At 39.0% G+C, this 17,074-nt stretch overlaps 1 protein-coding gene across 4 annotated transcripts in view; it reads left to right on the forward strand.

Moving 5' to 3' along the window:
- Positions 1–17,074, forward strand: part of LOC309488467 (uncharacterized protein) — a 145,192-nt gene that overhangs the window by 22,526 nt on the left and 105,592 nt on the right. For 3 of the 4 annotated variants that reach the window (XM_082156718.1, XM_082156720.1, XM_082156719.1), the window contains exons 3-4: positions 423–2,541; positions 11,503–12,156. In XM_082156718.1, coding sequence (XP_082012844.1) covers positions 423–2,541; positions 11,503–11,584 — 2,201 coding nt within the window. In that variant the 3' untranslated portion in view covers positions 11,585–12,156. Of the gene's footprint in view, positions 1–422; positions 2,542–11,502; positions 12,157–17,074 lie in introns of those variants that run through there. The other variant, XM_082156721.1, reaches the window with a different exon arrangement.

Consider the following 17,074-nt stretch of genomic DNA (forward strand, 5'->3'; position numbering starts at 1 on the left):
CTGGTGTCCCACTTTCACATGCGCATGAATGGAAGTCAGTGCAAGGAAAAGTCTAGTGTGAACGTCCATTAATAATTAAAACATTTTAGTCAAATAAATATCTCAAAGTTGGTGTCAAAATATGGCAGTATTGTATATTTTAATGTTAATATCATGTTAGATAATTGTGTCATTTACCAAATATATGTAATAGTTATTGCTAAAGAAACATGGGATTCGTGCCTATAATGTTTTAAAAATAATAATTGGAAGATAAATGTTCCTCATTTTTGGAAAGTTTCAAAAACAATATTTTATAACAGTTTTCTACTTTCTACTATTACATCAGGGCTCACTTGCATGTCCTTTCACTTTATATTTCTCTCTTTGAATTATTTTGATGTACTGAAAATCAAATTAATAATTTTCTCTTTTGATTTCAGACCTGATGGAAGAGCGTGAGGAGAGTGAAGAACTGAGTGAAGTGAAGGAGGAGAGTGAAGAACTGAGTGAAGTGAAGGAGGAACATCATGTCAAACCTGGAGGAAAACCTTTGAGTCGCTCAAAGACTAAAAATTTTTTTTTAAAGAAAATAGCCAAGAAATCTTTCACCTGCACTCAGTGTGGAAAGAGTCTCACAACCAAACGAGATCTTAAACGTCACATGAGAATTCACACTGGAGTGAAGCCGTTCTCATGTGATCAATGTGGGAAGAGTTTCACAAGCAAACACAGTTTTAATGTTCACATGAGGATCCACACTGGAGAGAAGCCATTCTCATGTGATCAGTGTGGACAGAGATTCTTATGCAAGCGATATCTTAATGTTCACATGAGGATCCACACCGGAGTGAAGCCGTTCTCATGTGATCAGTGCGGCAAAACATTTCTTAGTACATCAGTCCTGAAGGCACACCTGACAGTTCATACGAAGGAGAAGCCGCATTCATGTTCTGTGTGTGGAAAGAGTTTTTCACTGCTGAATTATTTACATAAACATGAGAAAACTCACACTGGTGTGAGAGAGTACATGTGCTTTGAGTGTGAGAAGACTTTTATTACAGCGGACGGTTTAAAACTGCACCAGAGAATTCACACTGGAGAAAAACCTTACAAGTGTTCACACTGTGACAAGAGATTCAATCGATCATCATCTCTGAAAACACATGAGATGATCCACACTGGAGAGAAGCCGCACACGTGTGATCAGTGTGGGAATTGTTTCACTAACAAAAAGCAACTTGATGTTCACATGAGGATCCACACTGGAGAGAAGCCATTCATGTGTGATCAGTGTGGAAAGAGATTCTCATGCAAAAGTATTCTTAAGAGTCACATGAGGATCCACACCGGAGTGAAGCCGTTCTCATGTGATCAATGCGGCAAAACATTTCTTAGGGCATCAGTCCTGAAGACACACCTGGCAGTTCATACGAAGGAGAAGCCGCATTCATGTTGTGTGTGTGGAAAGAGTTTTTCACTGCTGCAATATTTACACACACATCAGAAAACTCACACTGGTGTGAGAGAGTACATGTGCTTTGAGTGTGAGAAGACTTTTACTACAGCAAACTGTTTAAAACTGCACCAGAGAATTCACACTGGAGAAAAACCTTACAAGTGTTCACACTGTGACAAGAGATTCAATCGATCATCATCTCTGAAATCACATGAGAGGATCCACACTGGAGAAAAACCTTGCAAGTGTTCACACTGTGACAAGAGATTCAGTCTGTCAGCAGATCTGAAAAAACATGAGAGGATCCACACTGGAGAGAAACCTTACAAGTGTTCACACTGTGACAAGAGATTCAGTCGGTCAGCACATCTAAAAAAACATGAGAGGATCCACACTGGAGAGAAACCTTACAAGTGTTCACACTGTGACAAGAGATTCAGTGTGTCATCATCTCTGAAAACACATGAGAGGATCCACACTGGAGAGAAACCTTACAAGTGTTCACACTGTGACAAGAGATTCAGTGACTCATCATCTCTGAAAACACATGAGAGGATCCACACTGGAGAGAAACCTTACAAGTGTTCACACTGTGACAAGAGATTCAGTCACTCATCATCTCTGAAAACGCATGAGAGGATCCACACTGGAGAAAAACCTTACAAGTGTTCACACTGTGACAAGAGATTCAGTGACTCATCATCTCTGAAAACGCATGAGAGGATCCACACTGGAGAAAAACCTTACAAGTGTTCACACTGTGACAAGAGATTCAATCGATCATTATCTCTGAAAACACATGAGAGGATCCATACTGGAGAAAAACCTTACAAGTGTTCACACTGTGACAAGAGATTCAGTCAGTCATCAGATCTGAAAACGCATGAGAGGATCCACACTGGAGAAAAACCTTACAAGTGTTCACACTGTGACAAGAGATTCAGTCTGTCAACATCTCTGAAAAAACATGAGAGGATCCACACTGGAGAGAAGCCACACACGTGTGATCAGTGTGGAAAGAGTTTCTCTATTAAAACTCAGCTGAATCTACACATGAAGATCCATGCAGTGGAGAAACCACATCACCTCAGTCTGAGATCACGGTAAGTAGTTTATTTTCATGTGCTGAGCAACAAAGTCTCTTCTGTGTAAGTTAGACACACATCTCCCTATAGGCAAATCTCTCCTCTCCACCTATAGCCGTTGTGTGGTGAGCACAGGACACTTTGTTGATTGTTTGATATCTATTAACCCTCTGGGGTCTGAGGTGTTTTCTGGGCCCTGGAGGTGTTCTGACATGCTCTGACATTTGTGCTTATTTCTGTTACTTGTGACATTTTCATGGCTAAAGTCTAATTACACTGTATTCAGCACAAACTCTGCTACAATAATATATCAGCAGCATGTATGTAAAAGTTTGTAGTTTTGAGATAATGACATTTATGCGTGGTTTGTGAAAATACAAAAAAGAATTGTCACTGAAATAAGTTCATGAAACCCATACTGATTATTTAACAGAGATTGTTTTGGCTTTATAGCGGTTCTTTTAAAAGTTATTTTCCAGCTAAACTTAGTTTTGATTGATTCACTTCCGTCGCAACGATCGTATGTTATTAAATTAAATTAGGGGCCGCCAAGATGACACCATTCTCTCTACACAGACTTTAAAGGCACACTATGCAGCTTTCCGTTTTTGTCAAACGGCGACCCCTAGAGTCGCTGTGGAGTACTTGTATTTAACGTTACTGTCGTAAATACCACTCGCGCAGAGCCATCTCTGCACTCACGGCCTGATCCCATTATCCTGCTGGAAGTAGCCATCAGAGGATGGGTACATGGTGGTCATAAAGGGATGGACATGGTCAGAAACAATGCTCAGGTAGGCCGTGGCATTTAAACGATGCCCAATTGGCACTAAGGGGCCTAAAGTGTTCCAAGAAAACCTCCCCCACACCATTACACCACCACCACCAGCCTGCACAGTGGTAACAAGGCATGATGGATCCATGTTCTCATTCTGTTTACGCCAAATTTTGACTCTACCATCTGAATGTCTCAACAGAAATCGAGACTCATCAGACCAGGCAACATTTTTCCAGTCTTCAACTGTCCAATTTTGGTGAGCTCGTGCAAATTGTAGCCTCTTTTTCCTATTTGTAGTGGAGATGAGTGGTACCTGGTGGGGTATTCTGCTGTTGTAGCCCATCCGCCTCAAGGTTGTGCGTGTTGTGGCTTCACAAATGCTTTGCTGCATACCTCGGTTGTAACGAGTGGTTATTTCAGTCAAAGTTGCTCTTCTATCAGCTTGAATCAGTCGGCCCATTCTCCTCTAACCTCTAGTATCAACAAGGCATTTTCGCCCACAGGACTGCCGCATACTGGATGTTTTTCCCTTTTCACACCATTCTTTGTAAACCCTAGAAATGGTTGTGCGTGAAAATCCCAGTAACTGAGCAGATTGTGAAATACTCAGACCGGCCCGTCTGGCACCAACAACCATGCCACGCTCAAAATTGCTTAAATCACCTTTCTTTCCCATTCTGACATTCAGTTTGGAGTTCAGGAGATTGTCTTGACCAGGACCACACCCCTATTGAAGCAACTGCCATGTGATTGGTTGATTAGATAATTGCATTAATGAGAAATTGAACAGGTGTTCCTAATAATCCTTTAGGTGAGTGTATATATATCCTTGCATTCTTTCCTGTGGCTCAGTGACACACCTGAATGAAAGGCTCATTATGGGTGTAAACTTCTCAGGTGTGAACACTAAATATTCATGATGGTGTTGGATCGTTTACGCCCCATCCGCATATTGCCTTTCCAAACTAAAAGTGTTTCACAAAATTTAAATCAATGTATTGTTTTATGTGAACGATTAGGCAGGATGATTTTCACATCATTTTGAAGAAAAAACTCTAGGCGACAAAATACATTATTCAGAGGTCTTATTGACACATATTTACTATGTGTTTTGTGGCCTTATTTCAGAAACTTTCATTTTTAGTTTTTTCAATAACTATGCATAAACATTATTCTCTCAAAAATGAAAACATGTACATGTTGCTCACATATTATGGTAGCCGTGTTTGTGCTAAATAGAGTGTAATTACACCTTTTCCATTAATTTGTTTATAAGCAACTGACAAAAACACAAATGTAAGAGCATGTCAGAACATCTCAAGGACGGCAAAAAAACCTCAGACCCCAGAGGGTTAAGAGCTGCGCGTGCCCTGTTGAACTGTCGGCAGTCTGTATTGTATGTGCACCTCGAACACCCCATGTATGCGGGTTATTTCAGTTTGATGCTCATTCTTATCCTACTTTTGTTTATCAAGTAAAGCTGTGGACGGTAGAACGGGTGATAGACAGTTAGCCAACACGAGTTTGATTGGGGAATAAAGTACAAGTTGTGAGATGTCAATCGCCTCCGTGAGTCTTTGAGCCTCCGGCCCAAAGTTGCAAGGGTGGTTTTTCGTCTCACATGTACTTGGGGGTGCGAGACGACCAACATTCAACCCGAAAAAAGTCATAACTATTCCAATAACTTCGAGGCTGTTCGGTTAAGATAAAAAAGTTACTTAGTTCAACTTTAAACGCGAACCTGTGAGAAACGCTGATGGCATTCACATGCGCATTAAGAATTGGTTCTATAGTTATGTGCGTTTGAATATATGTGCGCAGGTTTGGAATTCCCTACAAACCAAGCGTAAACAAAGTACTTTCCTTATAAATTTTTATTTTATTTTATTTTGTCACTTCGGGGTAGGTATGCGAATTGAGTTTTCCCGACGACGATTTATCTGTAGAGTGAAGGGATCCTCCATAGGGAAAGACTAGTTGGCACTTCAGCACTGCGTTGTCATCGGTTCCAGGCGAAGGTCCTTCATCAGATCTGGATACAGCCTGAATCCGGCAGGCTGGGGGAAAACCTCGGGATAAACAAAGACAGTAAAATTAGCGTAGATGCCATTCTTCTTATGATGTAAGTTTTTTTTTGTCCAATAATTAAAATCTTTTTTTTTTTTTTTTTTTTGAATTTAGAAGTAGGAAATTACTAGTCATCCAATTTTTTATATCAGCTGTGCATTCCATTGATTTTGTGAATTGGCAAGTTTCGTTAGGTTTTGAAGAAATATAGAGCTGAGTATCATCAGCATTACAGTGAAAATTGATTCCATGCTTCCTAATGATATCTCCTAATGGTAGCATGTACAGAGTGAACAGCAACGGTCCTAGTACTGAGCCTTGTGGTACGCCATACTGAACTAGTGATCGATGAGACATCTCTTCATTTACTGCTACAAACTGATAACGGTCAGATAAATATGATTTAAACCATGCTAATGCAATTCCACTAATGCCAACATAATGTTCAAGTCTATTTAAAAGAATGTTGTGGTCGATAGTGTCAAATACAGCACTAAGATCGAGTAACACCAAGAGAGATACAACCACGATCGGATGATAAGAGTAAATCATTTGTGACTCTGAGAACTGTCTCTGTACTATGGTACGGTCTAAATCCTGACTGAAAATCCTCGCAAATATCATTTCTTTCTAAAAAGGAACACAATTGTGAGGATACTGCCTTTTCTAGTATCTTTGACAGAAAAGACAGATTCGAGATCGGCCTGTAATTGACTAATTCTGTAGGATCAAGTTGCGTTTTTTTAACAAGCGGTTTAATCATAGCCAGCTTAAAGTTTTTTGGTACGTATCCTAGAGACAAAGATGAATTAATGATATTAAGAAGAGGATCTATGACCTCTGGAAGCATCTCTTTCAGTAGCTTAGTCGGTATAGGGTCTAACATACATGTTGTCGATTTAGATGATTTAACGAGTTTAGTGAATTCTTCCTCTCCTATAGCAATGAATGAATTAAATTTTTCCTCAGGGAGACTACAATGCACTGCCTGATGTGATACTGTAGTAGACGACTGCATAGTTGTAATTTTGTCCCTGATATTATCAATCTTATAAGTGAAGAAGTTCATAAAGTCATTACTGCTGTGTTGCTTGGAAACTTCAGTGCTTGAAGCTTTTCTTTTTCGTTAGTTTAGCCACTGTTTCAAATAAATACCTAGGATTGTTTATTTTCTTCTAATAGGTTTGAAAAATAAGCAGATCTAGCAGCTTTTAAAGCCTCTCTGTAAGCAATCGAGCTCTCTTTCCATGAAATGCGAAATACCTCTAGTTTTGTTTTCTTCCAGCTGCGCTCCATTTTTCTGGCTGCTCTCTTAAGGGCCCGAGTGTGCTCGTTGTACCACGGCATTGGACTATTTTCTTTAATCTTATTTAAGCACAACGGAGCAACTGTGTCTAAAGTGCTGGAAAAGAGAGAGTTTAAAGTTTCTGTCGCAATATCTAGCTCTTCTAAGCTATCCGGGATGCTGAGATGATGAAACTGATCAGGAAAGATTATTAATAAAGAAATCTTTAGTGGCAGAAGTGATAGGTCTAGCATATTTATAACAGGGAGTCGGCTTTGCAGCCTTGGCTAAATGTAATTTACACGAGACTAGATAATGATCTGAGATGTCATCGCTCTGCTGCAGAATTTCAACGGCATCAACATCTATTCCATGTGATCATATTAGATCTAGAGTATGATTACGACGATGAGTAGGTCCTGACACGTGTTGTCTAACTCCAATAGAGTTAAGAATGTCTTTAAATGCCAAACCCAATGCATCTTTTTCATTATCGATGTGTATATTAAAATCACCAACAATTAGTACTTTATCTGCAGCCAATACTAACTCTGATAGAAAGTCCGCAAATTCTTTGATAAAGTCTGTATGGTGCCCTGGTGGCCTGTATACAGTAGCCAGCACAAATCTCAAGTGTGATTTATCGTTTATACTATATATTTTTACATTAAGCACCAACACTTCAAAAGCATTATATTTAAAACTTGATTTCTTAGTGGATTTAAAAATATTACTATAAATTACAGCAACACCTTCCCCTTTGCGTTTCAGACGAGGCTCATGTTTATAACAGTAATCTTGCGGTGTGGACTAGGGATGTTAACCGATGACCGTTTGACCGATGGTTGACCGTTTTAACGTTAACCGGTCAAAATTGTCGGTAGTCGGTTAAAAAAAAAAAACGTGATTTCTAAATTAGGCTATTATAGACAGTGGACTAAACGCTATTACAGTTAGCCATCTCATTCCAATATCTTTTTGTGTGAAGTGAACAAATCCCTCACACTCAATTTTTCATAACTCGCCTGTTTGTACTTAATAAACCAATAAAAACATTTGGCGCGAGGTCACAGCGTTTGGGTTCGCGCGCTCACAAGGTTTGCGAAAAGTAAAGGCAACAGGCTAAAACACTCGAGGTTAGAGCCAGGGCAGACAACAGGATGAAGCGTGCAAAGAAGTGTGTGGGACCATTTCACCAAAAAGAATGACATAGATGTAAGCTGCAACTTGTGTGATACAGTGCTTAAATACAGTAGTAACACATCATCTATGATGTATCACCTGAAAACGCGACACCCGCAAGCCTCTTCGGGTGAGAAAGGTAGCCAAAGCGGGAGGCAGAGCGGCACAGAGTTGCGACAGAGTTGCGAAATTGCAGGCACGATATTGCACAATATTAGGAAAATATTATGATATTGGGGAAAAATTACATTGCGATATTTTTTCCCAACGATAGCCTATATATTGCGATATTGCGACCCATGATCAATATAGGCCTTGTTGTGAACTTAGAATCGAAAGACCAGGAGACTTGGTTGTTTCTTCAGCAGGATTCTTTATTGAGAACACGAGCTGTCGGTAGCTGCAGTCACCAAGTCTAATGTGAATGTTCTCTTACAGTTTATATACATTTAGGGGCAGGAACCGAAAAAGACAGGTTTAGGAACCGGTTTTAGACTGAGAGCATTGCCCACCCTAATCCACTCAGCATATCTATTCAAACACTGAGACCCGAGTACAGGACTGGCTGGACTTTCTTGCTAAAACACAAACTCCAAGAGTTTCAGTAAAACAGGACTGACCAGAGTCTTTTGCTAGAAAACTCTGATAACCATAATTTATACCTAACCTTAACATGCTAAATTCAATGTAAACCTAAATTAAATATTTTAATAAATTTGCATTTCCACAGCCTACTAAAGTCAATAATTACCATTCCATGATATTAATAATTTCACTAATAAGCAAGCTTCATTACAAGTGACAAAAAGGTCACTTAATATTTTATTCCAAAATTAGAACATATTTCTGTCAGAATTCGGTGAACGTTCTACGCAATCCAACTTGGCGGCGCTCTTAACAGATGTTTGTTTGTTTGTTCATTATTTCCTCAAAATAAGTAAAAAAAAAATCTCTCTCTCTCTCTCTCTCTCTCTCTCTGTTTTCGGTGCTGATGCAGTGATGCGTTCATGTAAACGGCACCTAAAAGCTGTCACAAAGAACCAGCAAAAGTAATGTAAATGTAAAATATTGCAATGAGACATTTTAATTGTCTATTAATAAACAAGTGTTTTCTGTGTCGGCTGCAAAGATGAAGTCTGACTCGCGATCTTCGCAGTAGTGAACGCGGCGGAGAGAAATACACATTTCATACGGATTAAATCATTTTATTTTGTTTTGAATGGTTCTGTTTAAAAGTAGAGATTTCTGTAGATAATAGATATATTTCTATTTTTTTAGGTGTGTGAGGCGAGAGTAAGCTATCTTATACGTTGAGTTTCGGTTCATGGATGATAGCTTAACGTTAGCTCCAGTTCAGGCGCTGGCGCCTCCGTGTCGTGATATCTATCTGCTATATTTACTTTTTATTTATTAAATCGAGAAAATTGGATAATGAAACACTGATTAAAATTAAGATACAATTAATACAAAACGAAATTCGTTTTAAAGAAAGGCTTTGTGCTTTCTGTTTGAGGTCTCTGTGAAAGTTTTAAAGCAGTCTTTTAGTGCCGCTTTGATCAGCCGCGTCCGTTACGGAGAACTGTCACGTAAAATAGTTTTTTCCTCATAAATGCGAACACGAAAAATAAAAGACAAAAGACTTTTTAAAAAAGACAACCATCCACAACTTTATAGCCAGGTTTCTGTCAAACACGGCACATCAAGGTTATTATCTGAAATCATATCATTAACAATGAGTGCTTTTGAAGTAAGGGATTGAATATTCAGCAACTCGTGCTTTATCATTTGCTCATCTGTATTATAGCTGTTTTTTATATTTTGAACATCAATTACATTTTTAACCTTAGATGAGTTTAAACGTTTTTTGTATGTCCTAATTCGGAGAACAGACACAGTCTCTATATGATGATAGCTAGGTGAAAGAGGCTCTATGTGATGGGATTTATCTGACCTTGGTGACGCGAGGCCGCTAGCAGACGGTCGGTTTAGCCAGTCTGTCTGCTTTCTGACCTGAGCCCCAGATTGTCATGTTTGAGCTCTAAGACTATGTGCCATATTACTAGAGAGAAGAGCAGCACCATCCCAGGACGGATGAATACCATCTTTTTTCACAGGGTTTCCCCAGGTTTGATCACCCCAAATTTAAGACTTTTTTAAGACCTTTTTAAGACCACTTAAATGAAAATTAAGACCTACATCACACCCATTATGCAGTCGTAAAACACCAGATCAAATCCCAATAATGACTATTACTAACCAATGTTTTAATTAAAAATACATTTATTATAAATAAATAACGGGGGGGCGTGGGCGTGCCCCCAGCTCGATTTGTTTTGTGATTTTTAATATGCAAATGACAATTTCTGAGTGCTTTATTATACACATAAATTTGATGTTGGTGTATTAGCCTAAAACAACATGCTCGCCAGATTATCTAAATAGCCCTATGTTGTTAGAAATTACTGTTTACCAGGTATGCGGCGCATCCCATGCAACAAGAGATTAACACGGTTGCCAAATTGCTTTATGTTACACATACTCTCGCATCAGCTGTTGTGTAAACAGTCGCATTTAACTTACCCACATCACGAATGACTGCCTACCACATGAGTGCGCACGACAACCTCCGTAAGAATATTCAGGGTGGCTCAGAATTCGATTAGTAGCTGTATATCTCGGAACTCAGGGCAGAGCACCCGGCTAACGATTTGGGGAATTAAGCAAATTTTCCACCTCTCCTCGAGTAAAACAACTGTTTCTTACCGTTTTGGAAACCATTCAGCCGATCTCCGGGTCTGGCGGCTATAATTCATAGGGATGACGACAAACAATCCAATATTATTGTAAATTATATCACATAAAAAATCGGTAGCTAATGTTAATTGAATCAAGCAAACAAATAGCTGTTGTTTTTGCTCCAAAAAGCTTGACTTACCTCGAATTGAACATAAGATTACTTCACGTTATGAGTTTCCATCAGATTCGCGTGGTAGCCAGGTGTCTCATCCAATGGCGAGCTCAGTTGACGCTGTGTGCTTCTGACGCAAGTGCTAAGATTCCGATTGGCCGATTGGTCATTTTATTGTGTGTAACATCTAAATGAGGCGATCATCAGCGCTGCCAGTCAGGAGATTAACGAGTAGCTTTGTGGGTTTTTGAGTTTTAATGTTAAAGACACTATCAACATTACAGTAATATTTTACTTTTAATAAAGTAATGTTTTATTTTAATGCCTTAATGTTGATAATATTTGTCCAAATTACTTTTTTATTACTATTACTGTAATTCAGTTTGCAAATACTGAATACACCTTTTGTTTGTTTTTCACATTTGGTCATTTGGTAATGTTTGCAATAATTTTAATTGCATATTCAATAATAAATTGATACTTCCACAAAAAAAGCTTAACTTGCATGTCAGTTTTATTGCAACACTCTAAGTGATTGTCCGGGAAGCAGACACACTCTGTCAGTTTAAATCTAGACTAAAAACGCATCTCTTTTACCTGGCATTCATATAGAACATATTATTCAAATCAGTTAAATGATTATTAGGCTGCATAGGTCAGCCGGAACCGGGGACACTTTCCTATAACAACTGATGTACTCATTATTTAATAAGAAGAATGGCATCTATGCTAATGTTTGTCTTTCTGTTCATTCTAAAGTTTACTGAAGTCAGCCGGATCCGGGCCGTATCCAGATCAGAAGGTGGACCTGCGCCCGGACCCATCCATGACGCATCCCTGAAGGGCCAGCCTCATCAGCCCTGTGAAGGCCTCATCCACACGACTGATCCTCAACAAACTCGTCTCCATACCGGTGTGATGACTCCGACTTCCAACCAGATGGAACTGGATAAATATTCTGAATGTTCTGATTCAATCTGACCTCTGACCTGTAATGCTGCCTGAATCATAATTATACACTGTTCGCTCGTTGGCCAGAGGAGAACTGAACGACTGAGCCTGGTTTCTCCCAAGGTTTTTTTCTCCATTCTGTCACTGATGGAGTTTTGGTTCCTTGCCACTGTTGCCTTGGCTTTTGGCTTGCTTAGTTGGGGACATTTAATATTCAACAATATTATTGATTTGCCTTAAGGTGGACGATGATGCAAACTTTGTTGTATTATTTTCATGTTACAGTATCACTTTGAAGCTGCTTTGATACAATCTGTATTGTAAAAAGCGCTATATAAATAAAGATGACTTGACTTGTGTAATCAACAGGTGAGGACCAACATGGTTGAATATTTTCAAAATGAGATGACTGGAGGATTGCTGCACATTCTGTGCCTCAGGGATGAGACGAGGGGGACATGTCAGACCTTTGACATTAACACTTGTATTCAATAAAGAAAAGTATTAAAGAAATGTATAAAATTAAAAAAAATTTAAAAAATGAGATTGAAATCACATATAGCTCAAAATACCCAACAGATATTTTTTTACAGCATGTTTAAATTGTCATTTTTTGGGGGGCTCAGAAAAACGTGACGTTTTAGTGTGTCCCCTTTAAATGCAAATTAACTGCTGCTGCACGGCCCAGGGGCGGAGCCTCAGGACAATTGTCAGGACAATCTCATCTGAATATTATAATCATACCATAATCATATCATAATATCAAAACAGAAACTCTCAGTAGCGTGTTCATTTCGACTCGTCGGACAATAATGCCCTCAGAGCCAGAGAATATATGCTGTACGGAGATAGAACAGGTATAGTTTAGTTTAATTATGGTTATAACTTATTTATCATCTGCTTTTATCCACCATTAATACAAGCCTGCTGTAGCAGACCTCGTCCGAATGATGACCAAAATATACTGTTGAGTTCAGTGAAGTTTATTGTACATCACACAAAAGATGAAGCGTTAGTTTTAACGCTCGGCTCGCTTTTCGCTCCGTTTTCCATTGCAGATGGTACCTCCACAATAGTACCTGGTCGTCATAGCGACGCCGCAGAAAACTGACATGACTTTATCTTTTACGCGAGACCCGCGAGACACACCTGCTACCCACACACACACAGGACAATGGAGGAAATCGAGTGTATGCTGTTTTTGGATGTTTTTGTTGTTGTTTTTGCTGTTTTTTTATTCAGGATACTCCGTCTGGCACGCGTGCAATAATGACGCAGTGAATAGTGACAATTCTCTCTCTGACCAATCAGCAGTCTGCCTTGTTTTCACGTCACATTTTAGTATCGCCTCAGCTCGCTTAGAACCTCGCCGAAGGTGGTACGAAAAAAAGTACCTGGAAGCAGGTACAGGTACAACTTTTACACAGTGGAAAACCAAACAAAGCCGAGTCGAGTCGAGGCGAGCCGAGGCGAGCTGGTACTGTGTAGTGGAAAAGCGCTTTCTACTTTCAGATGAACACAATCAGAGTTATATATTAAATAATATTTTGGCTCTTCCAAGCTTTGTAATGGGAAAGAAGAGTGGACATGATTTTTAAACCCAAAAAGTAGATCCATCAATAATAAAAAATATCCACACCACACCGGGGGTTTAATAAGGGCCTTCTGAAGCAATGCGATGTGTTCGTGTAAGAAACATATTCATATTTAAAATGAGAGAGAGAATATAGGGCGGCTTCTGTCACTTTGAGTGATTTATTGCCCCCCTATAAAAAGGTTCCCACGCTTGCCCCGCCCCTTTCTACCCCTCCCACCCACCTCCGGACAAGTCACGTGACCGTGAGAATTTTCCCACGGTACCCTTCCCTACAAACACCCCCAACCCCACCCCGCTTCTGAACAGGTCATGTGACCGTGGGAAAATTTTCCCACGATCCACATTAAAACGTTAAAACAACATGTATTAAAATTATATCATGCAAATAGTTCTATTTTCTAATACATTTGAAGAAAAGTTGTACTTTCACAATTACATACTGTTTAAAGGTGTATAAAACATATAACGTTAAAATACATTTGTAAAATGTTAAAACATTAATGAAAAAGTTTAAATTGCATTTTCTTAAAGCTATCAAAATGTAAAAAAGTTATCAAACATTAAATATTAAAACACATCAAACGCATAAACACATGCGTACATTTTAAAAATAGACTTACGTTTTTACAATTCCGTTTGTTGAAAGAAGAACAAAGGTTATCCAACTCAGCGATCTCCAAAGTTTAAAGAAGAACAAAAATTATCCAACTTTGTGTAAAGTAATCCATGAGTCCTGGGAGCTCAATGAAACACATGTAGCCGCTTCAGAGATGAGTCAAGACTAACTGTTTCTGGCTGGAGCAAGTGACCACACGTAGACTCCTCCCACACCAAGACCCTCCCACTGTTTATACTATGTTTCATCTTTATACATGAATTCATTTTACTCTAATTCCTTTTTATAACTATCATTTATCTCTTTTTAATTCCTTTCTATCTAAATCAGTTTGAATTGTCATAGTGTACGAAATGTACTATATAAATAAACCCATGCAATGCATAGCCTCACAGGAGAAGTTATTTTAACTTTCAGCCCAAAGACTTTCAACACATCTCTAACACACACACACACACACACACACACACACACACACACACACACACACACACACACACACACACACACACACACACAGATTTACTTATGTCTCATTGGAGGCCTCGGGTGACGCTCGCGATGACATCACTCCTGGGGTTACCCAAAACAGCCACTCAAGTCTCTCCTCACAAACAGCGGAACTTTCTGAATGTAAACTCACCCGGAGCCAAACAAACTGCCACGATCTTACAACACATTGGATCTTTGTGGAGTATCAAACTATCGAGAGGATTAACCACTTTTCGTTGCATCTTTGTGGAGTATCAAACTATCGAGAGGATTAACCACTTTTCGTTGCATCTTTGTGGAGTATCAAACTATCGAGAGGATTAACCACTTTTCGTTGCATCTTTGTGGAGTATCAAACTCAGCGAGAGGAATATTTATTGGGTGAACCATAGTTTTTGAGAATTTGTCAGGATGTAAACAGAGGACTTCGTAACGATCTTTTAAACACAAGAGGAGAGGTTACGGTGAGTTATGATAAACATTTACCTAACTATTTATCCGTCGAATATTTCAAATAAATTGTAAAAATACACAAAAATACACTGAGGATTGTACTCTATCCACCAGATTACCAAGACCCATCAGGTGTGGAGCGACACGTGAAACATCTCTACACTCAAAAAAGAAAAAAGTGAACAAAATTATTTCCTCGCGCAGCTTCAAGAAAAGACGACCGACGGCTGTCCATTCTGTCTTGGAATGGTCAAATTCCATCTGTGTTGAGAGGCGCGGAGGCCCCGCCTCCTCACCAACACACACGCATACACACAGGATTTCATTGGATGCATTTGGTGACGCTGACGATGACATCACCGGGGATCCCCGTATGCCGAGGTTGACAGGATAACGCGGTCTGTTTAAACTCGTATCTAAAATTTACTAAACTTACTGTGGATCGTGGCTCGGACTTCAGCTCCTGTTTAAGTGCAGAGGAACGACGCGCATCAGTGAACGGTATATTGGATTAATCACAGGTTTCGTTGCATCTTTTAAGGAGTATCAAACACAGCTAGAGGAACATTTTATTTGGATTAACCCTGTTTCATTGGATCTTTTAAGGAAAACTCACGTGAGGAATATTTACTGGATTAACCAATGTTTCACGGGATCTTTTAAGGAGTATCAGACCATTATTCTTCGTGAGGAATATTATTGGGTGAACACGTTTCTTTGTGGAGTATCAAACACAGCGAGAGGAATATTTCACTGGGTGAATCAAACGTTTTGGGGATTTGTCAGGATGTAAACGGTGAACTTCGTAACGATCTTTTAAACACAAGGGGAGAATGGAGAAATGGGACCTGGACAACAGTTAATAACGGTAACATTAACTCTCTTTAAATGAACGTCCGAATGTTATCCAGATTATTAATGGAAAGACATGAAGCATTCAAGAGAAGTTATGCTACATCTCATAATTACTGATTTATTTTTATTCATTTGATTATTATTTTATATTTGACTGTTATTTTAGCGTTTTCACTTGAAAGTTATGAATATGTGTTATGAATATGTGTAGTTTTTAATGTAGAATACACTATTTTTTATTTCTGTTACGTTTTGTTGTTGTTATTTGTATTACACCTATGGCTGTTGAGTGGTCATTAGCGAACCCCTTAAGTGTTACCGGCCCGCCGGTGGGCCCAAATCTGTTACACATTTAAAACAGTAGCCTAATACCCTATACTAAACCTAAACTAATCTTGAAAAATTGTATATCATTTGAAAGCTTACAATCTCTAGTTTTCATATTTGGTGACTGATTTCTTTTTTATTCATTTGATTGTTATAATTTTTTATTCATTTGACTGTTATTGTTATTTTTATTACTGTTTCGGGTTTGCTATCCATAGTCATTAGCCATCGTTAATATTGTTTATGAATGGTAGTGGTGTTGGAGTATTCGTTTGTAGTTTACTAGTAACACATTTTTAAATAAAAAATAAAATAATAAAACCCCCAAAATGTCATCTAAAAGATGTTACACTGATATGCAGTCAGACTCAGATGAAGACGTAGAGCACGTAAGATCAAGGCGTCAGAGTACTAATGAACAATTGCGTCTTTTAATACGTGAACAACTTGGGATGCTAAACACAAGTGAACTATCCACATCCGAAAGATTACAAAATATTATAGCCGAACAACGAACGTGGTTAGAAACACCTGAAGATGATGATGATGATGAAAACGTACAGTCCGGTAATGGGTTTACGAATTATAATCACCAACTCCCTAATATGGGTCTTAGTCAGGACGAAATTCATACGTTGACGACTGAAGGAGGACGTGTAGGCAACTTTGTAATAACTCCTCGACCACGTTTCAACGGACTAGAAATCCATAGGACCCTGAATCTCCGTGAAATAGATACAAACGACTTGGCAGATTTTAATATTCATCTACACAATATTTTAGATGAGATTGTGCATTTTTCTCAACTGACGGCTGGTGATACGGGGTATATAAATATAGCACTAAATGGTACCAGCCTACCCACATCTATAAATACAGTATTAACGCCTGAGAGCAACCACGACGCATCATTATTCATTGATCAAATTGAACGCGCTGCACAAAGCAACAGAGACGTGTCAACAGACAACTCTTTATCTCTAAGAGTTTCGGTAGCTATGGACCACCAGGGAGGGGGAGGACCGCGTAGAAAAATCACA

Source organism: Leuciscus leuciscus (genome assembly GCF_965113295.1).
Source record: "Leuciscus leuciscus genome assembly, chromosome: 1".
Taxonomy (NCBI): domain Eukaryota; kingdom Metazoa; phylum Chordata; class Actinopteri; order Cypriniformes; family Leuciscidae; genus Leuciscus; species Leuciscus leuciscus.